General features: G+C 37.9%; 1 protein-coding gene across 1 annotated transcript in view; it reads left to right on the plus strand.

Moving 5' to 3' along the window:
* LRP2 (LDL receptor related protein 2) overlaps window positions 1–27,509 on the plus strand; it is a 120,041-nt gene that overhangs the window by 71,822 nt on the left and 20,710 nt on the right. Inside the window, exons 37-61 of the mRNA XM_021400007.1 lie at window positions 40–279; window positions 401–589; window positions 1,181–2,101; window positions 3,195–3,360; window positions 4,188–4,346; window positions 5,540–5,829; window positions 6,593–6,796; window positions 7,223–7,465; window positions 8,796–8,921; window positions 10,360–10,479; window positions 11,560–11,691; window positions 13,942–14,143; window positions 14,491–14,786; window positions 15,303–15,819; window positions 17,725–17,877; window positions 18,359–18,529; window positions 19,823–20,046; window positions 20,612–20,789; window positions 21,734–21,930; window positions 23,398–23,643; window positions 24,198–24,326; window positions 25,299–25,418; window positions 25,964–26,080; window positions 26,349–26,465; window positions 26,954–27,091. Of these exons, the coding sequence (XP_021255682.1) occupies window positions 40–279; window positions 401–589; window positions 1,181–2,101; window positions 3,195–3,360; window positions 4,188–4,346; window positions 5,540–5,829; window positions 6,593–6,796; window positions 7,223–7,465; window positions 8,796–8,921; window positions 10,360–10,479; window positions 11,560–11,691; window positions 13,942–14,143; window positions 14,491–14,786; window positions 15,303–15,819; window positions 17,725–17,877; window positions 18,359–18,529; window positions 19,823–20,046; window positions 20,612–20,789; window positions 21,734–21,930; window positions 23,398–23,643; window positions 24,198–24,326; window positions 25,299–25,418; window positions 25,964–26,080; window positions 26,349–26,465; window positions 26,954–27,091 (5,595 nt within the window). The remainder of the gene's footprint in view (window positions 1–39; window positions 280–400; window positions 590–1,180; window positions 2,102–3,194; window positions 3,361–4,187; window positions 4,347–5,539; window positions 5,830–6,592; window positions 6,797–7,222; window positions 7,466–8,795; window positions 8,922–10,359; window positions 10,480–11,559; window positions 11,692–13,941; window positions 14,144–14,490; window positions 14,787–15,302; window positions 15,820–17,724; window positions 17,878–18,358; window positions 18,530–19,822; window positions 20,047–20,611; window positions 20,790–21,733; window positions 21,931–23,397; window positions 23,644–24,197; window positions 24,327–25,298; window positions 25,419–25,963; window positions 26,081–26,348; window positions 26,466–26,953; window positions 27,092–27,509) is intronic.

The raw sequence follows: 27,509 nt of genomic DNA on the forward strand, positions 1-27,509 counted from the left end.
CAGTTCAGATTTTTGTGTTTCCACATCTTCCTTTCACAGATTCTGCTGGTTCCTCAAATGGCTGCAGTAATAATATTGGAGTTTGCCAACAACTTTGCTTACCTGTACCTGGTGGATTATTCTCCTGTGCCTGTGCTACTGGCTTTCAACTAAATCCTGATAACAGAACCTGTTCTCCATACAATTCATTTGTAATTGTTTCTATGCTTTCTGCAATTAAAGGATTTAGTTTAGAGACATCTGATCACTCTGAAGCCATGGTACCGCTAGCAGGAAAAGGTATGTGACAATTATAGTAAGATGAGATCTTATAATACCTAATATTTTGGCATTTCTTGCCTGCATGCCATGTTTTGAATAAGTTAGTTTATATTAAAGATGATTAATTACTACTTTTCAGGACGGAATGTGCTTCATGTGGATGTTCACATGCCTTCTGGTTTCATTTACTGGTGTGACTTCAGTAGCACGGTTTCTTCACAGAATGCAATACGTAAAATTAAACCTGATGGTTCCTATTTTAGAAATGTTGTTACAAATGGAATAGGACGAAATGGAATCCGTGGCATTGCGATTGACTGGGTAGCAGGTAAGCATAGTGGAATTTAGGAGACTGTTATTCTTTATGCGATAAAGTAGCCAGTAACAGTTCGGTTATATACATATGCATACTGCATATATGTTTTTCAGAAGTTCTCCTGGAGATTGATAGGCTAGTTGGGACAGATTTTAAAAGAATCATCTACTGTATGCACTTAATGTAGTTACTGTATTCAGTTCTGTGCCACAACACAAAATTCATAGTTTTATGTTGTAAAGGTAAAGAGATAACAGTATGGAAGTGCAAGCCAAAAGCAGCTGTACAATAACAATAAATGTTTTAGATTGAAAAAGTAAAGAACAACCAAGCTTAATGCAGTTTTCATCATTTCCAACTGATTTTTTCTATGGAAATCAATAAGGATGTAGAAATTAATCCACTATTGTTATCTGATCATCACTTTTTTAAATTTCTCAAAGTGGAGCCACGTACTTTGTGCTCTTAAATTCTAAAATGTTTATGGATATTCATTTTATAGTTTAGTATTTTATCGGCTCATGCTTCTCAGGTGGTGATGCTGTGTATTAACTTTTGTCACTCTCCTTTGATTTTTTTTTTTTCCATTTCTGTTAAATGCAGGAAATCTTTATTTTACGAATGCGTTCCTGACAGAGACTTTTATAGAAGTTTTACGTTTAAACACAACTTATCGCCGTGTTCTGCTTAAAACTACCATAGATATGCCAAGGCATATAGTAGTAGATCCAAAAAACAGATACTTATTCTGGGCAGATTATGGGCAAAATCCGAAGATCGAACGTTCATTTCTGGACTGCACCAACAGAACAGTTCTGGTATCTGAGGGCATTGTCACACCTCGTGGGTTGGCCATAGATCACAGCAATGGCTACATTTACTGGGTAGATGATTCCTTAGACATGATTGCAAGAATTCAGCCTGATGGTGGTGATGTTGAAATTGTGCGTTATGGCAGTCGCTATCCAACTCCATATGGTATCACTGTCTTTGGGAATTCGATGATCTGGGTGGATCGGAACCTGAAAAAAGTGTTTCAAGCCAGCAAGGAGCCGGGCAATACTGATCAACCGACAGTAATACGAGACAACATTAATTGGCTAAGGGATGTTACCATTTACAACAGTAATTTTCAGTCACGTTCACCCCTTGAAGTAAACAACAATCCTTGTTTGGACGATAACGGAGGCTGTTCCCATCTGTGCTTTGCTCTGCCTGATGTGCAAACACCCAAATGTGGTTGTGCCTTTGGCACACTGGACAGTGATGGCAAGAGATGTACCATTTCAACAGATGATTACTTGATTTTTGCCCTTGAGAATGCCCTCAGAAGTATTCATCTGGATCCTGAAAATCACAGTCCTCCCTTCCGCGCAGTCAATGTGTTAAGAACTGCAGTGGCCCTGGATTTTGACAGCATAAACAACCGAATATATTTTACACAAAGTTATCCTTCAGGGGCAGGAAGAATCAGTTATATTAGTATTTACTCAGGAATTGGAACTCCAATAGTAGTTGCATCTGGTAAGTGCATTGAATTGTGATTCAGAATAATCAGATACTGGAAAACAAGGACTGCAGCACTTAGCATTAGCTCAACAGGTATTTTTATGCTTATGGTCAAGGTAGACTGATTATTTAAGGTAGCTGATAAAATGCTCATTTTGTCTCTTCTGTTCAATGTTTTCTGATAGTCTTACAGTATCTTGACAATGAAATATAAAACTGGTTAAATATTGTTACATGCTTTCAGTAGTTTTGAGATTGCAAGAAGTACCATAGAGATACAGAAAGATACTATGAAGTTACCAGTATGAAAAGACAAATTATATGTGTTTAATACCTGTAATAATAATAGCTATTGTAGTGTTGGGTTTTTTTTTGTTTAAAAGTTTTGAGTTATTATGATTCTGGACAGTGTCCAGTTTTTCCTCTGACTTGCACTTTGCTGCCAAGCAAACAGCTCTGTGGTACATCTTCAGCACAAGGTGAAGGAAGCAAAGTAGCAGTGTGGGTCAAGGAGAGCATGTAGTGAGCCAGAAGTGTGATGAAGCAGAGTTCGGAGAGAGAATGAGATGACTAAGGCTGTGTTTTGAGAAAGCCAGTAATCATTCCTAGTGCTTGTCGGATTACACTGTTTATGTTGGACTGATGGACAGCTTAGATCCTTATGTCAGCGCACCTCACTGTTAAGGGTCATGTAGAACTGCACCTTCTACAAGGGTTTACATCTTCAAGTCTTTGCTATTGCTGTCCTCTCTTCTGTGACACAATCTGTCATAGTGTCTGGGTTTTCCGACTGTGTAAGTACAAAATAAGGACAAAATAATGTCTGTTCTTTGTCTGCCTCTGCCTGTCTTGGTGCTCTCTGAACTTACAGTATGGGAGTGAGGGATGATTCCTGTTACTTCTTTAGCTCTTTACAACCCTACTGCATGCACAGGACTAGCGAAGTCTGAATTATTAGTTATTTAGATTTTTAAATGGACGGATATGCATTGACATCAATTGTATTTTAAGAAAATCTTATCGTTGATATATTATAAGACATGAGGTATTGCAATATCTCAGAATACTGTACTCAACTGTTTTGTTTGTGTATTTGCATATGTCTAAGACCTGGGCACTCCAGATGGCATAGCCTTTGACTGGATCAACAACAGAGTGTACTACAGTGACTACCTCAATCAGACTATCAGCTCAATGGCTGTGGATGGCTCTAACCGCACTGTGATTGCCCGGGTCCCACGACCAAGGGCTGTAGTATTAGATCCCTGCAGAGGGTATGTGTTGTACTTCATATGTCTTATGTTCATTGCAGGTGAAATGGTAGTTTGGACTTCAGTGAAGACTGCTAGATGTTTCGAATACTAAGCCCTAGATTTCAGCCGTGTGTAATTGCCCTAAATCTAAATATTGAAAGGTTTCAAGCTGATATCAGCCTTGGAGATTTAAAATTTTCTTCATTGATTTTTTAGAACACTTGTGAATATCTAGTGCACGAGGCTCCACTAAGTGAAGTTAGGAGCCAGGTACTGGGTGATAAATGAGAATGGTTTTTCAAAGCAGATGTTTTTCAAGCAACCAGTCATCCTCCATTCACTGTGTAAGGCGGAGAAACAAGTGATATTTGTTGAAACAAAGATTTCTTCAAGAATATTGTGTCCTGATAATCAGGTGGTGCTGCCAAGAGATATATCTAAAAGTCGTATATAAAAATCATATATATTTAAGTTCTTTCCTACTGCTGTTGTGCTTCCTGAGTGCCTCAAAAGAATTTTTGGTTCTAATATCACAACATTTCTTAGAAGTTAGGGGCAGTGTTACACTGCATATCAAATGAAGAAAGATAAGAAAGAGAATATTTGACTTTACTAGATTCTCACAGGACCTGGAAGAACTTTTCTGAAGTTCACTCCAGTGGAGGCCAATGATCTCTGCTAGATTCCTTTGTAAATGTGTGATAAAATAGAGGAAGTAGTTCTTTTTCCCCTAGTTTTGCTCTCCACGATTCAATTGGTGACACCAGAGTGGAGATATCCTAAGACAGTTAAGCGTTCTGTGAGCTTTCTTTGCTGAAAATGCAACTTTGTAATCATGTTACTGACAGGTATATGTACTGGACTGACTGGAGCTCCAATGCAAAGATAGAACGAGCTACACTTGGAGGAAACTTCAGAACACCTATTGTAAGCACTAATCTGGTATGGCCAAATGGGCTTACTCTGGACTATGAAGAGCAGCAGCTATACTGGGCTGATGCAAATCTGTACGTATTGATAACACAGTTGTTGATTTGCGTTATGTTAATTTGAATAGATCTATTATTTATTTTTCCTCTTTTTTTACTGTTCTCAACATTTTAATTACATTTAACAATTTGTATTGTAGAAATTATGAGAAATACTTTATAGCAACAAAATATGAATTTTTGGTATTGATGTGGAACTACTGTACAACAAGAAGTTTTGTGATATCACAGGGCAGACTTCATCCGGTGCTTTATGGCATTAATCTTACTTTCAGCACTTTACTTTTATAAGCATATTTTCCTGCACACATGGTCTCAGTGCACATTTTATATTTCTTGCTCATCATTAATGGCCATTACCTGTAGAATTTGGCATCAAGTTCTCTCTTTTCCAACTGGACAGATCCCTACCCTTCAGTGTAGACCACCAGAATGTCTGCCACCAGCAGGAAAGCTTTTAAAAATAATTTCATTTGCATCTATTCAAATTCACTTATATTCTCTGAGAAATCACTGCAGCAATCAGACTTTCCTCCTCTGGTTCTTTCAAAAAAGCAGTTCTTCTGCAGACTTATTTTCTGCTGCTGTGACAGAAAGATATCTGTAATGTAATGACTCTTATGGTATGTGCCTCTGTGGGATTTTCAGAAGGGAAGGCATCCTTATATGGATTCATCTGTGTGTAGGGAACCTGTAATGGGACCCTCTATCCTAAGGATTCTGCTACAGATGCAGAATGTCAGATGAGACATCCTCTTTTCTCTTTTAAATTCTAGTTAGTGGAGGTAGTGTAGCAATAGTTAAACAATGTTAAGTCTTCTATAATCTCACTTTCAAGTGCATGATAGGGAGATGCGTCCTCTTTTTCTTAAAAGAGTCCTTTACCCCTATTCAGAGGAGCGTGAGGTAAGATATGAGGACCAGTTGTTCAAAGAATGGCAGTGCTCATTAGGTCTTAGTGCATCAAGAGAACACAAAGGCCAGCCATATAGCTATAACTCCTCCATTTTTCCTCCTGCTTATTCTCATTTTGTTTAGACTTTCTCCCAAAGGTGTCATCTCTCTTTCCCTAAAATAGTGTTTGCGTTCTTAGCTTGGTTTGGTGCACATCATTGAAATGGTGAATAGTAGTTGCAGGACTAATAAGGGCATGGTTTATATCTAAGTTGAAAGACTTTCTCTAAGATGTCATTATTTCTTTATTATTTTAGGCAAAAAATTGAGCGATGCACTCTAACTGGTACAAACCGTGAGGTAATTGTTAGCACTGCTCTGCATCCATTTGCAATGACATTGTTTGATCAGCACATATATTGGACAGATTGGAACACACGAAGCATTTACCGAGCTAATAAATATGATGGTTCAGATCAAATTGTTATGATCATGAATCTTCCACAAAGACCAATGGATATTCATGTCTGGGCAAAAAGTAAGCAGCAGCAGTGTACCAACCCTTGTAACCAGTTCAATGGTGGTTGCAGTCACATTTGTGCACCAGGTAAGCAACTATGCTTAATGACTGTAAGCTGTTAGTGTTGCCTGTATTAGAAATGATAATATAACAAGTTTAAGTCTCATGGAGACATCTGAAATACTCCTTAGAATCCCTAAATGTTTAATAATTATTTTATTTATATAATGCAATCAAGATGATTGCCATTCAGGATCATGGTACTTTGCCAACACACTTGATGATTTTTGTTGAGAATCTTCACAAATAAAAGTCATGTGTTTCTCTAATTTAAACCAAAACATTTTTTTTAAGATTTTAACTTCTATTTCCTCTGAGGCAGGATGTGAAATGAGCTCAGTAGCATACCTTAATAGTATAGGTATTTATAATACTAACAATATATACTTTTAATATACCAATACCGTAATAATATATACTGATACAACATACACTAAATAGATACTTCTTATCACATTTTGAGGGATAGAGCCTCAGCTGGTGTAGCTCTGATATTTGAAAGCATCAGAGACCGTTTTACAGCTAGCGAAAAATTATTTGGACAGCAAGCAGTTATTAAGGTGTTCCAAATTCTGATCTCAGTTTCTGTAGGGAACTCTGACTCTCTTAGGTTTCAGTGGATTTGCATATGCTTAACTGAGATAAGAATCTGGCTAAGTAGCTGCATTTTTATCTAAGCAGGTAGTTACAAGGATTTCATTGCATTTCATTTTCATTGCATTTAGGGCTGTGAACAGTTTTAACAAAACCCTTTTAAAACATCAGTATTAATTGTCAAATATGAATGTAGGTCCAGCTGGTGCGGAATGTCAGTGCCCATCTGAAGGTCGCTGGTATTTAGCCAATAATAACAAGCACTGCATTGTGGATAATGGTACCAGGTGTGATACTGGTTTCTTCACCTGCCTGAATGGACACTGCATCTCAGAGCGATGGAAATGTGACAACGACAATGACTGTGGTGATGGCAGTGATGAGTTGGAGAGTGTGTGTGGTAAGCATTGCAAATAACTGCATGTGAGAGTGACGTAACCTCTGACCTGGCTGTGTAGTGTTTTCTATTGTTTGTATGGCTGTGTGATCATGGATCTTGTCACTGTAGTTTGGAAATGATCTGTTGCTTGCTTGCTTATAGACTTTGTTGTGTATCATTAGGTCATTAGGTCTGAATGGCAACTAATTTACTCTAGAATCCAGAAGTGCTGTAGTATTAACTTTATATCATGTATACCCAATTTCTCCTTTGTTTAATTCAAATATATATTTTACTTTTCATGCAGTACGTTTTGCAGCTGTCTTTGCCCTGGCAGGTAAAACCATTGTGTTTTGATTTGCTACTTTGTCAGAGAACTTAGATTATGTTTTATCCATGTATTTTATTCTTCATTAATTTTTTAAAAATTATTATTTATTTGTTCAGCTTTCCATACTTGTCAGCCAACAGCTTTTACCTGTGGTAATGGGCGATGTGTGCCCTATCATTACCGCTGTGATCACTACAATGACTGTGGAGACAATAGCGATGAGGTTGGCTGCTTATTCCGAACTTGTGACTCCCACACAGAATTTACTTGCAATAATGGAAGATGTATATCTCTTCAGTACGTCTGCAATGGAGTAAACAACTGTTACGATAATGGCACATCAGATGAGAGAAATTGCCGTAAGTTCCTCCAAACTACTAAGTGCGTATTTGAGTCTGACTCTTTATACCAAAGAAGTGGCAAATCTCTTTGAGTGTGAAGAATTAGACAAAGGCAGCAAAAACGATAAAAGGTTTTTTATTTACATTAGATTCTGGTTTGTGTTGTTTTGAAGCAAACTGATCCTTGAAAGATATTCTTGAGTACCCTGAGATCTTTCTTAATAACTATTGCCTTAATCTGCCTTGACCCAGCAAATACTATTAGAGTGCTTAATGTTAGCTATTGTGAGTAATCCCATTGATTTGAAAAAGATTATTTGAGATAAATTGGATGCAGGACCTACATTTTTGCAGAATTCATGTGGAATATGACAGTGGATTTTCACTGTATGCTTTGCAGGATGCCATGTTAAGTATACTGGATTTAATCATTAGGAATGAATATGTGACTCTATATAAGCATGATATATATTTATTCTGTTTAGAATTATATTCCTTATACTTTTCAAAAAATTATCCGTTTTATTTATTTTCCATAGAATACAAATTGTGATGAGCTCAGTATTAACTACTAATGCAGTTAATCAAACTAATCATGTTTTTTTTTGCAGTAGGATTATGTTAGATTATGTTAGAGAAGTAGGTTGATTTAAAAATAAAAAAAAAAAAGATTTTTTTAACACTGTTTTCTTGAAATATATTATTTGTGACTTTTTTTTTTTTGTTCTAAGTGAAATCTGAAGTCTATTATTCATTTGTAGTTGATGTGGTGATTCACGCAGTACCAGCTGGTTGCAGATGCAAGCATTACAGCGTGAATGCTTGTCAGTTTACATTCCCTCACCTCTGAACATTAGCATGTATTTCTTTGATCATGTTTTTGACAGCGTTTTCAGAATAAAAGCAATGGCCTCATTGTTTCCATATAGAATGAGCGGTATGAGTGCACTTTAGCATTTGAGCAGAAATGAGAGGAAAATGGTTTGTGTTATTTACACATTTCTTTTTGCGTTTTTCAAGGAAAGGTGTTTTTATCTTCTGTTGAAGAGGAAGATGGTAGTGAAAATATATAGCATATTATTTTGCTTTTAATTTAGTATTGTTTTGAGTGGGTGGAGTACATCTGCAGCTGACTCAGCTCTGGGAATTTTTAAAACTAGTCCAGCCTTTTCAAAGCCTCTTGGTCACTTCTGGGTGAAAGTGATAATGAATCATTGACAGTCTTATATCTGAAAAATATCTGACAAAATGCGCTTGATCGGAGTCCCAGATCAGTCTTTTTTTTTTTTTTTTTGAATAGTATTATGTATGTATGTTTCAATGAAATGTTTTTGCCCTCTCCTTAAAGCGGAGCGCACTTGCCAGTCTGGTTTTACCAAATGTCAAAGTACAAACATCTGCATTCCTCGAACATATTTATGTGATGGTGACAATGATTGTGGAGATATGAGTGATGAGAGCCCTACTCATTGTGGTAAGCTGATATGGCTTTTAACCTCCTTGCACTTCATCAATGTATTCCAGTGCTCCTTACCTTTGTCATAACTGCAACTGTTCTCAAAATCTGCTCTTTTGTAGTACTGAAGAGCTAAAAGATGTAAGTGTTGTATTATTCACTCTTGTTCATCTAACTTGCTTAAAGTTTTATTAGACATGTTGCACAGTTTTTATGCAGTTTTTGAGGGATCATTTCTTTTGTATATTTTACTCTGTATCATTTATTTTTTTACTAGAAAACTGGCACTTTAGTATTACAGTGAATTGACATTTTTTTCAGAGCTTCATTATTAGAGTATTTTCCTTCTAATCAAATTAAATTATATGAACTCTTAAATGTAATTTCTTTTAGCTCTTTCATGCTGTTATTTATGCCGTAACAAAGGATTCACAGTTTATTGTTGATTCCAACTTTTGTACAAAAGTGTGTAGTTTTAAATCAATTTCAATTACAAAGCAGCAAATTTTTGCTAGATGTTCGTATTAGGTAGTAAGCAGTACTTTTCCCCTTTAAAATGTTGTGGATCTGTTTCTAAAATACAGTGAATATTTTCAGACAGTTATTTATTTTTAATATTGTTTGAGTGGATGATGTTTGCTTTTCCTAGTTTCCTTAAAACACATGCCTCAAATTACCCATGCCACAATTTTTCTACTCAAAAGATAGCCACTTTTATAAATGGACCTCTACGTGTCAAAAAAAAAATGTCTAAGTGTATAGACATAACAACCCCTGTACTGCTCATGAAAGGTGTACTTCTTCCCTTCTACTGCTTTATGTCCCATCCCTACTGAATTCTAAAATTGAGAAGAGGTGAAGGGCAAAAAAGAGGAAGAGCTAGGGAGAATAACAGATGAAGGAAGCCCTAAGACATTAATGAGAAATATGTTAATTGCCTTTGATTTCTATCATTAAGGCACATAAAGGACCTGGTTAAAAGGCTAAACTAGATCCTTTTTGGTGTCTTGGAATCATCAGAGGGTACAGAATAGTATCAGTAACTACTGAAGAAATTAACAGACTTTACCACATGTAGTCTCCTACTAAAGTCCTACTTTGGGCGCTGGAGAAATTAATACATTGACTGTGCTCATTTTCTCGTGCACAGAACTCAAGTATAAATATAGAACGTATTTACAATTGTTGTGTGCAATACTACTTGCAGAATAAATTCTATTTATTTGCTGATATGTATATGTAAGAAGAGAATTAAATCCGTATTTTGCGTATGAAGATCAAACTAGTTTGTACAAAGAGCTCTTTGCAGACAGGCTATTAAAAGACATCCTTCCTAGCATATTTTTTCTTTTTTGAGGTCTGTAGTGTTTTTGCATAACACACACTCAAAAACAACTTAAAATGAGTTGAAAAGGTAACAGGAAGAAAGAAGTCATACATAGGTTTTTTCTTCCAGTCTCAATGACTTGCACAAACAATGAGTTTCGTTGTACATCGGGACGCTGCATTCCTGCTCATTGGTACTGTGATCAAGGAATAGACTGTGCTGATGGCTCTGATGAACCTGCCTCTTGTGGTAAGTGTACGTTCAGATGATACATACTGAAAGACAAGATTGTTTATGGAAAACCTATTGTTCTTCTTATAGGCAACAGATTGAATCCAGATTAGGTGGCAAATAGGTATCTTTTCAGGTTTATTTGCTGACTCTAAGTAATTTGAGTCACTGAATAATCATACTTGAAGCTGTGTGAGGAATAAGAAGACCTTTAATTGCCAAAATTGATTCCTCTTAATGTATAACCTCCTCTCTCTTTTTAAGACTCTGGTGGTGGTGAATCAAGTGATGAGAGTTAGCAAGTATTTTCTCATGTCACTGTTTTGGATGTAAGACCAGATATCTTGCTGTACAGGAAGTATGAATACAGTGTTCCATTTGGGGAAAAAAGGAATGTGGGATATGGAGGAACGTTTTTGACTAGTATGCAGAAGAGTATCATAGAACTGCAATAGGCAAATCCTTTACATGCTGTAGAAACTGATGGTAGTAAGCATGGGGAGGAGGGAAGAAGGTGAAAAGAGGTAGAGTAATCTCCAGGGAGAAAGAAAGAAGAGAGACTAACTGAAGTATCTGAGAACTAACATGACAACACAGTTGTTAATGTCACTGTAAAAGGTAACATAGCACAAGGCCTCTATGTTTTAAGTAGGGCTGGTAGCTCACTTTGCACATTTCTAGAGCTGCATTTCTAGCTTAAGAAAATGTCCTGCATCTTATGCCAACTTCAGATTCTCATTACATAAATAATATAAAAGAAAACAGGGTCATTACGTGCTGACTGCTGTATTTGTGTTGTATTGAATTCTGCTTTCACATTTTAGTCTTCTGGTCTCAGATTTCTGAAGCAGGGTGCTTTTGAGGTATAACAAGACCAGAAGGATGATAATCCAAACAGTACAGTATTTGTAGAGATTGCAAATATAATTGACCAGAGGGGCACTCTGTGCTCTTAACGTCACACCTCTTCTACTTAAGCTTTTACTTTACATTTCAAATTTCACGGTCATAGTATTCTCCCTAAAACACCTTTCTCAGTAGATTATTGTAGCAGCGCAGATTAGTTTAACAAGTGAAGTGATTCTGTTCATTTTTAAGAGCGTCATGTGCGGACTTGTTCAAGCGACCAGTTCAGATGTGATGATGGCAGATGTATCCCAGCAACATGGATCTGTGATGGTGATAATGACTGTGGGGATATGAGTGATGAGGATCAAAGACACAGTTGCGGTAGGTGTCTAGTATTACTTTCTTCAACAGGCATTTTCCATTAAAACAAGACACACACACAAAAAAACTAAATGAAACAACAAAAAACCCTACAAGTTTTTCTATCTATAAAAGTGCACTTCAAGCATGAGGTATACTCTTCCTGTACCTTCATTTTCATTATGTTGAATTAAAATTGATTTGTTCATTGGTTAAAAAAAAAAAAGGAAAATGTTCAAATTTTATGAGTACTCTTCTTTGAATTGTTGAGTTTCAACTGACATATTGTTTGTATGATATGGGCAGCAACTCCAGCAGAGATACTCGCTAATCATCACACAACACATCTTCTGCATATTAATATCCACGTAGTTTTGGCATAATTTCTTTCCAAATAAATGAGCAAAATAACCCATGGCAATTTAGAGGATGAAAAAAGAAAAGAAAGTCAGGCAAACCTAGTCCTGCTCCTTGATTCCTTTAACAACAGCTAGATTCGCTTGTAGTCCTTGCACTACTTAATTTCAGTGGTTCTCCATCTGTGTGATCCTTGGAGTACTGAATACTTTGAAGAAAGTGGGAGCTGGACAGCCTAAGCCTAATATCTGCTCAGTGGACAGAAGATCTTGCCAGACATGTGGAAATGTCCCCTTAGTGCCAGGGAGGGTTATGGAACAGATAATCTCAGGAGACATCATGGATTAATTAAAGGTCAAGCGGGGGATCAGGCCCAGTCAGCATGGGTTCATGAATGGTAGATCCTGCCTGACAAACCTGATTTTGTTCTATGACAAGGTGACCCGCTTAGTGGATGAAGGTAAGGCTGTCGATGTGGTCTACCTGTACTTCAGTAAAGCCTTTGACACTGTCCCCCACAGCATCCTCATGGAGAAGCTGGCTGCCTGTGGTTTGGGTGGGTATACGCTCTGCTGGGTGAAGCACTGTCTGAATGGCTGGGCCATAGTCAGTGGAGTTAAATCCAGTTGGTGTCTGGTCACAAGTGGTGTCCCCCAGGGCTCGGTACTGGGGCCACTCCTATTCAACATCTTTATCGATGATATTGATGAGCGGATTGAGTGCACCCTCAGTAAGTTTGCACATGAGACCAAGTTAGGAGGGAGTGTTGATCTGCCAGAGGGTAGAAAGGCACTACAGAGGGACCTGGATAGACTGCATCGATGGGCCAAGGTAAACTGTATGAGTTTCAATAGGGCCAAGTGTCAGGTCCTGCACTTTGGTCACAACAACCCCATGCAACCCTACAGGCTTGGGGAGGAGTGGCTGGAAAGCTGCCTGACGGAAAGGGACCTTGGTGTGCTGATGGACAGTCGGCTGAATATGAGCCCACAGCGTGCCCAGGTGGCCAAGAAGGCCAATGACATCCTGGCTTGTCTCAGGAATGGTGCGGTGAGCAGGACTAGGGAAGTGATCCTGCCCCTGTACTCGGCATTGGTGAGGCCTCACCTTGAGTGCTGTGTTCAGTTTTGGGCGCCTCAGTGCAGAAAGGTCATTGAGGTGCTAGAGCAGGACCAAAGAAGGGCAGCAAGGCTTGTGAAGGGCTTGGAGAACATGCCCTACGAGGAGCGACTAAAGGAACTGGGGCTGTTTAGTCTGGGGAAGAGGAGGCTGAGGGGAGACGTTATTGCTCTCTTCAAATACCTGAAAGGTGATTGCAGTGAGAGCAGGGTTGGTCTCTTCTCACTGGTGACAGGACAAGGGGAAATGGCCTCAAGTTGCACCAGGGGAGGTTTAGGTTGGATATCAGGAAAAACTTCTTTGCAGAAAGGGTTGTCAAGCACTGGAACAGGCTACCCAGGAAGGTGGTTGAGTCACCATCCCTGAATGTGTTTAAAAACCGTTTGGATGTGGTGCTCACGGACATGATTTAGTGGTGGATTGTTAGGGTAGTATGGTTAGGTTGCGGTTGGACTTGATGATCTTGAAGGTCTTTTCCAACCTGAGCAATTCTATGATTCTATGAAAGCTTTTCCTCAGTATCCAGCAAGATTCAAAGTTCTGCAAGTGCATTGGGTAAGCAATTCCAAAGTGCTTTGGCTCTCAGTCAGCCTCAGTGAAGAGCAACATCCAGTTGAGAACTGATGGGAATGAGTGTGAGTTTCATATATGAAAGTGCAGTGATACCTATTTCTGCACATGGAGAAGAGCATGGCTCTGTTGTGGGTTAAGTGTTGTTATCCAGGCTATGTGTTGGGGGGGATGTTTTACATACAGAGTGCAACTTGCTGACCTGATGAACATGCTCTCTATTAGCAAACCGCAGCTGCACAGCTGCAGAGTTCACATGTGCCAGCAATCGCCCCCCGCTCAGGAGGTGCATTCCTCGGGCATGGATTTGTGATGGTGATGCTGACTGCAGTGACGCTCTTGATGAACACCAGAACTGCACACGAAGATCTTGCACAGAAAATGAGTTTACCTGTAATAATGGCTTATGCATCCGAAGCGCATACAGGTTTGTAACTACCATTTATCTACCATGCATTCGTACATTAATTTTTACTTGAAAATTATTGGGGGTCTTCCATGTTAATACTCCCAGTGCTCAGCATTGGCATTTAATTTTCTTTTTCTGTACCTAATAGCCTCTCATGAGGTGATTCTGTTCACCTTGTAGTGGATACAGAGAATACAAGCAGTACTCACTGGATCAGATTGTATGTAACGTGACCCTGTTTTCTGAAAGTCTCTGCCATTGGAGCCAATAATATGTGACCTCCTTTAGAAATCAGGAGAGTGCATCTACCACTGGTGATGGTGGCTGCCTTCTTGTATTTGGAAAAAGTGTTTATTCTTCTTCAGATGTGACAGACGGAATGACTGTGGTGACGCCAGCGATGAAAGGGGTTGCATCTATGAGCCATGTCAGCAGCACCAGTTTACTTGTCAAAATGGACGCTGCATTGCCAAGGCCTACATCTGTGATGGAGATAATGATTGTGGTGATGAGTCTGATGAGCTGGAACACCTCTGTAGTACACCAGAAGCAACATGCTCTCCCCATCATTTTAAATGTGACAATGGAAACTGCATTGAAATGGCTAAAGTCTGCAATCGGTTGGATGATTGCTTAGATAATAGTGATGAAAAAGGATGTGGTATGTTTAGGTTTATTTGGACTGTCTTAGTCTATTTAAAATGCATTGGCTGATTCAGCAAAAAAAAAAAAAACAACGATCTTAAGATAATTGCTTAATTACAATTGTATCTATTCCATGGTGGTGGAGGAATGTGTACATTTAATATTTTTTTTAATTAATTCACATCAGTTATATACTGTTTTGACAAACCCTGAAAGTTAGCTAATTATATAAACTGTCAATATAGTTTATAAATTGTTTCATTATTGCCCTTACATTTCCAAAATCCACCACTGGTTTGTGTATTTTTTGTGCTCAGTGAGTTTAGTGACAGACTTAAAAAGAGCTGTAATAGTTTTTATTGTATTGAGACAATTTTCCTTACGCTTTTATTACAGCCAGCCCAGATTTGTATTCAGCATTTTCAGGGGAAGGCAGGGAGAGAGAGAGAGAAAGAAAGAGCACGTTGGAAAATCACTGTGTTATTTTCTCTGTAAGTCAATTCCTTGAATAGACCTTCCTTTCCTTCCCTAGGTATAAATGAATGCAGCGACCCTTCAATCAGTGGATGTGATCATGACTGCACAGACACTCAAACAAGTTTCTACTGTTCTTGTCATCCTGGATACAAACTTATGTCAGATAAACAAACTTGTGATGATATTGATGAGTGCAATGAAACTCCATCAGTATGTAGCCAGATTTGTGAGAACACAGCTGGCTCCTACATCTGTAAGTGTGCCCCAGGCTATATCCGGGAGCCTGACGGAAAAAGTTGCCGACAAAATAGTAATATCTCCCCATACCTTATTTTTAGCAACCGTTACTATCTGAGAAATCTCACAGCAGATGGCCAGTCTTACTCTCTCATTTTGCAAGGACTGAGAAATGTGGTGGCACTGGACTTTGACAGGGTGGAAAAAAGGTTGTACTGGATTGATGTGGGGAGGAAGGTCATTGAACGAATGTTCCTAAATGGAACAAATAAGGAGGCTGTGATAAGTGATGATGTGCCGAATGGGGAAGGTATCGCTGTTGACTGGGTTGGCAGGTAAGAAAACATGTTTTCTGTCTTTCTGAGCTACTTAGGAACTGTGAGGGAGTTTGCCTTAGGATTCTTCTCCTACTTCATACAAAAATCTCTGACGTGCACTGAATTAATTTGGATTGTGGATACAGTATCATACAACTGCTCTGGAAAGTTTATGGGCTTATAATACATTGCATGGTGCATTTGTTTAATTGATCTCCCATCTATTTTACCAGGGTTATATCAGAGTTAATCTCTCGTCAGTAATAAAGTAGTGCATATGGCTCACGTGAGAAGCATGTTAGGAAACTATCAATGAACAGATGAGCCGAGCAGGCAGCTGGGAAATTATATGTTACTGGGGGTAGCTTAGGCTAATAGTGGCTATTATTTGCAGTTGCTAGCTAAGAAAAAAAGGTCAGGATTGAAACTTCACTCTTTGCATAAACAGTATGTTACAAGAGATTACTAGATTCCAGTGAAGAAATAATAATAAACATTAATGAACTTAAGCTCCTATACTGAAATGAAGAGTGTGTTATTTTGCTCTTGAAAAAGTGCGTCATTTTCTGATACTCAAACCATACACTGACATCCTTTGCTAAAGGAAGGCAGTATGAGGACAAAATTGAAATTGCGCTTTGCATTATGGTAATTTTTTAATTGCCGGCCACATATCATAAGGTAGCTTGATTTATTTCAACAGAAACTGCCGTTATTTGGTGCCCTCTCTGGCAGTGTTCTTGACTCTATTTCATCAGTTTTTGCTCTCTTTTCTTTTTTTTTTTTTTTTGACTGCATAAAGCTCTTCAGAGTAATGAGTGATTCAGAAAGTCACAGTTGGAACTTATGAGAGCGTGATTTTATTGACGTATTCACAAATTAGTTTTTTCACCACTTTGACTCTGAAGCTGATGATAATTACGTTACCAGCACTCCCAAATGCTTTGTGATTGATAGAGACGTGAGGAAGGAGAAGACTAATTTTAGCCAAAGTGATCCTATTGCTCCTTTACTAATAGTTGCTGAATTAATTCAGCCATCATTAGATATGTCTTCAGTCAATTTTTGTTTAGGTGCTTCAGAAAGGCTCAAGGATTGTACAGCGGTGGATAAGTTAGTTGGTCTGCACAGTTTCAGTACAGGGTGAGGGCTGGGAGAGAATGAGCTACAGGCTGGGGAAGATGATCTTCTCTCTCCTCCTACTTCATGGGAGTACCACAGTACTGATCAGAGTAGTATAGGCAGAGACTTAGGCTGTTTCTGGAGTAACCCTGTGCACATTGGAGCTGGAAAAGCATTGCAGGCAATTTCAAAGAAGCCTGCCTTACTTCTAGTTAATCAAATTAAATGCTTTATTTTGTTGCAGGCTTTCAAAAATCAAGGCTTCAGCATGCATGTTCTCTTTGATTACAGCTGCAGATAATTCCTAGGCAATGTTAAAGAAATGTTAAAAAAAACTTGAAGTGAGATTTAAATTCGGCTTTCAAACTGTAATAGCTAGCAATTTTCAAAGGAGAACCTGCCAGTTCCTTTACTTGTTTGATTAGAGCAGAGGTGACAGCCTGGAAGAGGTGAACACTTTACAGCTCCAGTCACAATTCATTATACTACATATGTGCTTTCCTGCTTCTCTTTGGCTGTTGTTGGTAGGAGAGGAAGGAAAGAAAAGGTTGCTCACTAATTTATAGACAAATGGAATATTATTACTCAGCTGGGCAACTGCAAGTTTGAATTTGGCACCAATGTTTGTGGACACAAGAGCAGAGGAGTAAAAAGGGCAAACTGGAGCATGGTGTAGAAGAGATGTTAGTACAGTATGTATATTCTTCCTTTACTGCGGATATATTGCTTCTAGAAGGAAAAAGAAGTGAAATTCAATGTGAAGTAAAATGAAGAAAGTAAATTAACTCTAAAACATTTCAGAAAATTGTACTGGGTGGATGCCTACAAAGATTGCCTCTATGTCTCTGAACTTGATGGAAGATTCCAGAAAAAACTGGTGGATCGATGTGTGGATATCAACAACACTTACTGCTTTCAGCATCCCAGAGCAATTGTTGTTCATCCAAAATATGGGTATGACATTTCAATAGTGCTTTTCCTTTTAAATAGTCTTGCACTGTCTCTGAAAATCTGAAATAAATTTTGGCTGTGTGCGCTTAGGTTTGTGTGACATTAAATCTTAGCTGGAGCTTAGGAAAAACAGCAGTTTGCTTTTTGTAGCTTTATATGCTGGGCAGCCTGAAATTGAAAGTGAAATTTGTTTGCATGTGGGCAAGGAATTGTTGACTGCAAGGCTGAAAAAGTTAGCAGGTGCCTGTGCAGCTTGATAGACAATGTGGTACTGGTTGCATTCTTTGAAGATGATTGTGCATATGTGCATTTCATTGTTTGCTGTAGTGATTCATGTAACAAGTAAATGCGTTAACCTTTTTCTTATCTTCCTCAGTATCTGGTTTAACTTTGTTGCAAGAAATGCTGTCTTTGAGGTCTACCTTCTAATATTTACTTCAGCGTGTTTTTCTATAAACCTAATTAGGTGTGTTTATTTGAACAGACACGTTTATTGGACAGACTGGGCAGATCGAGCCTATATAGGACGAGCAGGCATGGACGGCAAGGACAAGACGGTGATTATCTCTACAAAGTTAGAGTGGCCCAATGGACTCACCATAGATTACACCAACGACAAGCTCTACTGGGCAGATGCCCATCTAAATTACATTGAGTACGTACACAGAGAGGAATAAAGCAACCGAATATTTTGCTCATACCGGATTTCAGTGGTAGCCTTTGTAAATACCGTAAGCACCATGCTTCTATCCACTGATGCTATAGAAGATCAGAATCAGGAAGTCTGGAGCAGTAGGTGATATGAGTGACACAGTAGCCTGTTTGCATTCTAGATCCTGCTAGAAATGTTCCAAAAATTATTGAAAAACTCAGGTAAAAAGAATCACAATCTATGCTGAAATATGCAAGTTACCTATACCTATACCTATCAATACCTTGCCTGAACCAAGGCAGAACTGAATGTAAAATTGCGACTTCTGATGCTCTTCTGTCTATATGTATGAGTTCAGCTGCAGTGTCTAAACTAGTTATGTGCTAACAAAACAACAATACACAAGTCATTAGAGGATGTCTAAAAACTTATCTGTAATGTTAACCTCAGCTTTTACAGAAGTGTCCATAGATACAGTATGAAATTTCCTGTTGGCACATGGCTTTTTCCTGTTAATGAATAAAAATCTATTAGTTGTTTTGTGCTCAAAAATTACCTCTTAAAGATCTAATGAAATCCATATGTAACACTCTGGTTCTTGTGAAGGCATTGAAACACTTCAAAACTAATCCTTCATATTCATGTTTATATGTGCATTTAGAGTTATACTTTCATCCATTTCTTTGTCTTTACATTTCATTCTTCTGGCAGCCTTTTCTATGCTGAAATGTTAAAAACGTCCTATTTAAAATATGTATTAATTACATTTATGTTTCTCTGTCTCTCTTTATTTCTCTTGTATTTCATGATTTAACCCTATATAGCAAGATCATAACAAAAATATAAAATCTTAATAAAGATACCTTATCAGAGGAGGCTCTAAATCAGAAAGGCATATAAAAAGTAGAGGTTGGGGAGGCCTATTGTGTTAAGTGTTCACTTATTAGCAGTCTAGATGATCCAGGCAAGCCAGTCTCTTATATGACAGAAATAACTTAATGTTTTACAGTAAGTGTGCAAAATTTAATTGGACTAGCTGATCTACTTCTATGAGAAGATTTTACACATCAGTGAATGTTCCCCTATTACATTTCTTTTGCTAGAATAACCTGTTTTACTTCTCTGCATTTCTTAAAATTGATTTACTGAGGATAGTGCTCTATCATGGGACTAAGGAAGCTGCAATTACAGTGTTGCATGGTCCTGGTCACCAAAAAAGATCTAATGTTAACATATAAAGATGAGAAGATCTTACAGCATGATAAATGAATGTTTCGCACATTTTTCTTTATTTAGGTACTCTGACCTGGATGGACACCATCGTCATACCGTATATGATGGGATGTTGCCTCACCCATTTGCAATAACAATTTTTGAAGACACAATATATTGGACTGACTGGAACACAAGAACTGTTGAAAAAGGAAATAAATATGATGGATCAGACAGGACTGTTCTTGTGAACACCACACACAGGCCATTTGACATCCATGTTTACCATCCATACAGGCAACCTTATGGTAAGAAAACACCACTATACGTGCTTTTAGAGGGCTAGCTGTTGTCTGGAGTCTAATGTAAAAGATCCTGAGTGAACTCAGGGATTTGCATTCACTCAGGGAAATGAAATGCACAGAATAAATGTAGTCCTCTGCATTACACATACAGATGGTTCTTGATTAGCTGCTGAAATAGAATCAGACTGGAAATGCATTATTTTAAATTAGTTTCTTAAAATTCATGACCAATAGTATACATTTCTCCCGAGGGACGTGGTTGAATCACCGTCCCTGAATGTGTTTAAAAACTGTTTGGATGTTGTGCTCAGGGACATGATTTAGCGGTGGTTGTTGTTGGGCTTGATGATCTTTAAGGTCTTTTCCAACCTGAGCAATTCTATGGTTCTATGATTTCACATGTATGAAATCATACATATTTATCTCTCCAAGTGCCTGTCTAGATTTTGTTTTTAAACTTACTACATGTAAGTTTTCAGTACAGTATGAGAGGAGTCTATTGAAGATTGTGGCCATTATGTCCTGCGATTTGCAATGTGTAGTAATATTTATTTTTCTGTTTTACCAGTTAATAATCCTTGTGGCACCAACAATGGTGGTTGTTCCCATCTGTGTCTGATAAAAGCTGGTGGTCAGGGTTATTCCTGTGAATGTCCCGATAACTTCATGATAGTACAGTTTGGCAGTACAGCACACTGCCTTCCAATGTGCTCCAGCACCCAGTTTCTCTGTGCAGACACCGAGAGGTAAGTCTGCTGTTCACCATCTTTTTTTCTGATGCCTTTTGAAGATATAGTTCACAGTTTAGACTTTTGAAAAGGGCATGAAAGCACTAGTTCCTCCTCACTATGATTCTGTGGTGTCCTACCAAAGACAAAGCCAGGACCAGACAGACGTTGTTTAGGAAAAATATCTGTAGACTCCTAGTTTAAATTTTTTTTCACCTTTTTTTCCCCATTACACAGCATTGCTAATGTAGCAAAGTTTGGCTTGCTAGAAACCTGTAGAACCCAGAAACCATTTCCAGATGAAATCACAAGCCCGGACCTTTTTCTTTTTGTAAATTTTTGTAATGCATCTTGTACTTCTAAATGCATGCTTTCTGGGAGTGTCCCGGGGGGGAGGGGGGGGAACAAAAAAAAAACCCACAAACATTTAAAATGTGTGGGGACACATTTCTTACCCTTTTCTCTGAGATAGTTGCAGTGAGAGGTGAGGAATGTGGCCTAAGAGCTGCTGTGCTGACATTGTATTACTCTGGAGTCTGTGAGGTTGTTGTTCTTATTGGGTGACCTTTTGAAGCAGTGTTACAATGATGATCTCTTATGAAATTCTTGTGCTATTCAAGTGAATTATTAATATGTTATCTGATTAAAAGTCTAAATGAAGATTGATTTCAAAAGCTGAGAGAAGGTTACCACAAATACACATTAAAATTCAGTCCCTATTAATTTACTATGAACACCTTTTACAAGTCAGCCAATATCATCTCTTTCTAGAGAGTCCTCTGGCATAAGTTCTTAGCATGTGACATATGAATCAGAAGAGATGAAATTCAGGGTGTCTTGGCAATTTCAAGAAATTAGACTGAGACAAGACTGTGTTTTGTGCTGTGAAAGGATGGTTTGTTTGTTTGTTTTATCTGTAGAGACACTTCCTCAACAAAGAAAACATTATTCTCTCTTTGTAGGTGCATTCCTATCTGGTGGAAATGTGATGGACAGAGGGACTGTCGAGATGGCTCTGATGAGCCCCCTACCTGTCCACACCGATACTGCCCTGTTGGCCAGTTCCAGTGTAATGATGGGAACTGCACAAGTCCACATTTCTTATGTAATACCCAGTCAGATTGCCATGACAGATCAGATGAAGATCCTGTACTTTGTGGTACGTTACCAGTAATAATTTTAAATGAGTTTTGCCAGTGCAAGCCATGTAAACGAAATTTATTGTTATCGTTATCCCCTTTTCACAGGTGGAAATGGTAGGTAGTGAGATGCAGGTCCTAACTGTCTAGTCTTGCACCAACAAGAGCAATTTATCTCAGTGCAGAAGAGCGCGTAAGAGAGTAAAAATGTACAAAATATAAACGTTTTTTATACCTTTGAGTCAGATTTGCACTGGAAGTGGGATCCACTCTGTTTTATTTAGTGTAAATCCATGATCTATATGAGGAATCTAAGCCTTCCTGATCAGTCCTTAGGCGTACTCATTTTTCCTATATTCTCGAGCTTTGCACGATAAGACAAAATTATTTCACATTGTGTTGCACGAAACTCCATACATGTGGGAAGATTGTTTTGGAGAGCTGTTAGTGATGGTAGTATTTTGGCAATAGAGCCTAATTATGCTTATAGAATAATGTTGTTGCCTTAGAAACCTTATTCCACATAGATCTAAATTAAAAAGCACATTGGTAATTTTCTGCTTGTAAATAATGTATTTCTGGCAATTGTGAGCATAGTAATATAAAGGAAAACAACAGTGGTTGTGTAATTGATAGTTTCATTGCCATTCGTTAGCAAAGTGTTTCTAACAATGACAGAATTAAATGAAATTTCAATTTTATGTGAGTTTCAAATAGCTAAACTCTTAAGTATGGCGCAAGGGATTATTTAAAATATGAATTTGCCATCTGCATAAGATTTCACTGTTTTTCATGTACTGGGTACACTTCAAAGTCAGTTTGGCTCTATATAGTTCCTTCTGTTAATCATCTTGTGCATGGAAATGGAATCTTTTAGTTTAGAAAATATGTGGAAATCATAATGTATTGTTTCCTTTTGAAGAGTTTTTCAGTATATGTGAAATAGCAGTAGGATAGTGTCCAGTGAGATACAAGAAGTCTGGAAGTTTTGTATGAGGTTAGTGTTGGCTCCTAGACTCCTTTTCGTAAATCTTCAAATCTCCCCGAGTTTGCCAGAGGGTGTACATTTGTAGACTTTGGAGCTTTCATTAGCATGATCCTTTAAGTTTGCTAGCCTGTTCCTTCCTTAGAGGAACAGGCACATCAGGCAACATGAATCTAAGTTGGTAGCATGGCAAGGGGCTCTCTGCTGAGAGCCCCTGCCTCCATCATATTTGAATACTGAGTTTAGTCCCTTCTTTTTTAAGGAGAAGATAGTACTGTCTCATTTCTAGAAAAACTTAGAGCCTTAGTGAGCTTGTGGGAAATGCACCACGTAGCATTAGAAATCTGTACTTCAACAAGTAGATTCTGATGTTTTAGATATTTGTGTACTTTAAAAACAAAAATTAGCATAGACATGATAAATGCCCAATTGAGGGAACACTGCCACAGCAGACTATTCCTGTAAGTTTCAGTATCCTAATAGCCAATTTGTATTCTTTCAGCTAATCATCAGTGTGAAACCCATCAGTGGCAATGTGCCAATAAACGATGTATCCCAGAAGCCTGGCAGTGTGATAGAGAGGATGACTGTGGCGACAACTCGGATGAAGATATTACTCACTGTGCGAGTAGGACCTGTCCCCCAGGCCAATTTAAATGTGACAATGGCCGCTGCATCCCAGAGTCCTGGAAGTGTGATGTGGATGATGATTGTGGCGATAACTCTGATGAGCCATTCCACGAATGCAGTAAGCATTTAGCTGTAGTAAGCTGCCTACATTCTGGTGCACCAAAAGTAGAGCAGACTGCATTACTTAATTTTCCTGAGGTTGAAAATTAATTGGAGAGAAATATTTCCTTCAAGGTAGTTGCTGACATAGTAAAGAGTACTAGAAAGCATAGATTCTATGTGATAATTCACTGCTTTGTCATTCTTGCAAATGAGTATGCTTAATTATGCTGACTTGCTTACCAAGAACTGACAGTATCTCACACTGACCTCCTTCAAGCTAGCAGTGTCATTTGCTTGGTCCTTAAAAATATTTTGTAAAAAAGGTTATGTGCCTACATGATCTATTGCCTGTATGGAAGCAGCAAATGCCAGTTCACCAATTTCTATCTTGCTCCGCTTTGGAGTGTGACGTATGTTGTGCTTTGTATGGGGAAAAAAAATTTACTGAAGCAAAATATCTCATGATGATAAGTCCAGTAGTAGAAAGTATTGACTGTAAATCGTAACCAATTTCGAAAGTCAGATTAGCAAGATCAGTTTTCTGGCTAACAACTACTTCTTGTGTTGCAGTGGGCCCTGCTTATCGCTGTGACAACCACACACAATTCAGCTGTAGAACCAGCTACCGTTGCATACCATTGTGGGCAGTGTGCAACGGGAATGATGACTGCAGAGACAACAGTGATGAACAAGGCTGTGGTATGTCTGGAAAAGAAGTTCCATTCAACGTAATTTGTACCGAAAAGATTTCTTCAATCTATAAATATCTTGGGTTTCTGAAAATCTTTTCAATAATAATGATTTTTTTTTAAACTTAATATAATCTAATTACACTTGTAGTTACATGTCTTAAGGAAAACTTTTGTGTGCAATGATTCATTGTGCAGCTCATGTATTTACAAGCTCTGAAGACCAGAATTATATTATTTTGACTTCTATATCATCAAATCAAACAGGAAATATTTTTACTTGAGCTTAGCTATTACAGACTGTTAAAAGTGTCTGTGTATTCTACATTTATGTAACTGCTGTACTCCTGAAACCATTAGTATGAGAAGTATAACGATACTTTCCCAGACTCTTACATTTGTTTTGAAACCTCTCATAAGCTTTCACACAAAATTTATTAGGTAGTCAGATCACTATATCAAGACTAGAAAAGACTCAAAATTATAGCATTCTGTGAGGACAGGATACCTTGCAATTGTTCTTCTCTGCTTGTAAAATTAATTGTAAAAAAGTATGTCACCAAAAAACATGCTCCTTCATTCAAAAATGCTTTTCTTTCTTTGTACTCTTTATTAGTAGGCTAATACAATCCATGCATTTTAGTAGCTGTTAATTTATTAAGTTACTCTTTTGTGGATAGAGTTGCTCCTGTGAAAGCAGGATAGAGGGTCAGGTTTATTAGACTCCCTCATACTGGAATAGTGGCACTGTAAGGAGCAGTGATTCTTTTTCTTTGATAGCATGAAGTTTATTTCTTTGTGTCTCCATCTCACTTCTATACTGTCACTTTAGCTGTTTAGTAATCACTCTTGTTATTTGGCCCAATTTTTGACACAAATGTCTCTGTCTACTTCCATTATCTTTGGTGCTTTTCATCTCATCCAAAGATTATGCTAATGTGTGCTGGTCTCATGTTTTGTTGGCAAACGGTTTATGCTGCAGAGGAGATGACTTGCAGTCCTTTTGGAGATTTCCGTTGTGACAATCATCGGTGTATCCCATTGCGCTGGAAATGTGATGGAGACAATGACTGCGGAGATCAGTCTGATGAGCACAACTGCAGTGAGTTCTTTTTGGCTATAACAACGTAGTCTAGCTTTTGACTTAACTAGTCCTTTGTTTCTTATGAGAATGTGGCAGACAGATCTCAATTGCAATCATTTGGCGGTTTTACTTCATAGCCTGCATTTTATTTGCTGAACTATCACAATGGTGTCTCAAGGAAGCATTTTTGATCAGTAAGAAAAACTGGTAAATCTAGTAATCACTTACAAGATAAATTCCCATTTTCTGCTAGGGAATGGCATTTCAATTTTTCCCTGTATGCAAATCTAGGAGTATATAGTTTTGTAAGGAGTTAACCTTGATTACTTTTTCCTGATTTGGAATACAAATTACTCCTATCTAAATCTGTGATAATTTTTTTTCCATGTAACAAGGAACAAAATTCTAAGAGTATGGGGAAAGGCTGATATAATATTATTCAGTTCTAATTTAGATTATATCGTCAGCTAGTGCTGCTTTTGTCTGGTTCAGTAAGACAGGTGTGGATATTAAGATCCACAACTGGGAAAATTTATAAGTTTGTACTTTCATTTTAAATGAAGGTCCTCGTGAATGCACAGAAAGTGAATACCGTTGTGACAATTTGCGCTGCATTCCTTCCCGCTGGGTCTGTGATCACGATGATGACTGTGAAGACAATTCAGATGAACGTGACTGCGGTGCGTATTGTCTGGATGCTGCCTCTTATGTGTTCACACTTTGTTTCTAAATTAGTAAGTTTTCTGCAAAATGATATTTTATGGGAAGCATCTTTAATGGAGTAACATTGGCCATATCACTTTAGTTGTTTCACCAAAAGTTGCAGTTATCACAGTTTTAGTGGTCTGGGATGCTGCAGTCTTCTGTAGAATGATGTTCTCTAAAGCTGAACACTTAATAGGATTTGAATGAAGAGATATTTCAACAGTTACTTCTGAATCTTTTCAGAGCTGAGGACCTGCCACCCAGGTTATTTCCAGTGTAATAGTGGGCACTGTGTTGCAGAGCGCTTCAGATGTGATGGAAATGCGGACTGCCTTGATTTCTCTGATGAAATAACTTGTCGTGAGTTTCAAGTTTTGCAATTGGTGCTCATTGAGCTCACTTCCAGAAAGGGATGCACTTTACTGTCTCTTTACATACTCCTTAGAGGTACTGAATTCTGCAGCAGTAGGTGATGTCAGTAGAAGCTGAGGAGAATAATGTTCTGAATCAGCTTTTTATTATATTAGTAGGTTGCCTTCTCTTACGTTAATTGTAAGCACAATCATAATGCTAGGAAATCAATATGTTTACCAGGTCCAGCAGAAGGTAGATGTGTGATTGAATTAAAATTCTTGACTATCCCACTTATGCTGCAAGGTCCACTGTTTCCGGTTGACCTGTATTCTAACAAGGTTTTTTAATGGAATGGGATTTTATAATGCTCGAAGGAGTGGATAGCTTCTGCCTATTGATTCCTTCTATCCATTGATCTGCAGTGAAGAAATACCCTAGTGTTTGCATTAAAACAGTTAATAATAATAATATCATAATAATTTTATATTTTTCAGCAACACGGTATCCTAATGGTACATACTGTCCGCCCATGATGTTTGAATGTAAAAACCATGTCTGTATCCAGCCATACTGGAAATGTGATGGTGATAATGACTGTGGAGATGACTCTGATGAAGAACTTCACCTTTGCTGTAAGAGAGAAAATTTATATTAAAATGTAAAAATGTAAAATATGTAATTACAGTAGGAGAAGTATATCGAAGAGTAAGGATGGTACTTTATATTTTCAAGTGAGGTAGTTAAAATAAAGACATCGGTTTGCCATTAAAGTTATAATTCAGGTAATGTATATTCTCAAAGGTGAGTCATCAAAACTGTCAGTAGAGTCAAAACATCTGTCTAAATATGGATGAGTAGACCTGACTTTGGCTCTAAAGAATGAGATGCTACAAGTGCATTGTAAACAACTTTTGTTAGTTATGAACTGAATAACCACTTAATTAGCATGCTGAGTTTTCTATCAACTTACTTTATAAAAAAAATCTAGAGACCTCAGTGTTATATGTAGTCATAGGATATCCCTTTGGGCAAAGATCATATACTGACTTC

This window comes from Numida meleagris, chromosome 5 (genome assembly GCF_002078875.1).
Source record: "Numida meleagris isolate 19003 breed g44 Domestic line chromosome 5, NumMel1.0, whole genome shotgun sequence".
In the NCBI taxonomy this organism is placed as follows: domain Eukaryota; kingdom Metazoa; phylum Chordata; class Aves; order Galliformes; family Numididae; genus Numida; species Numida meleagris.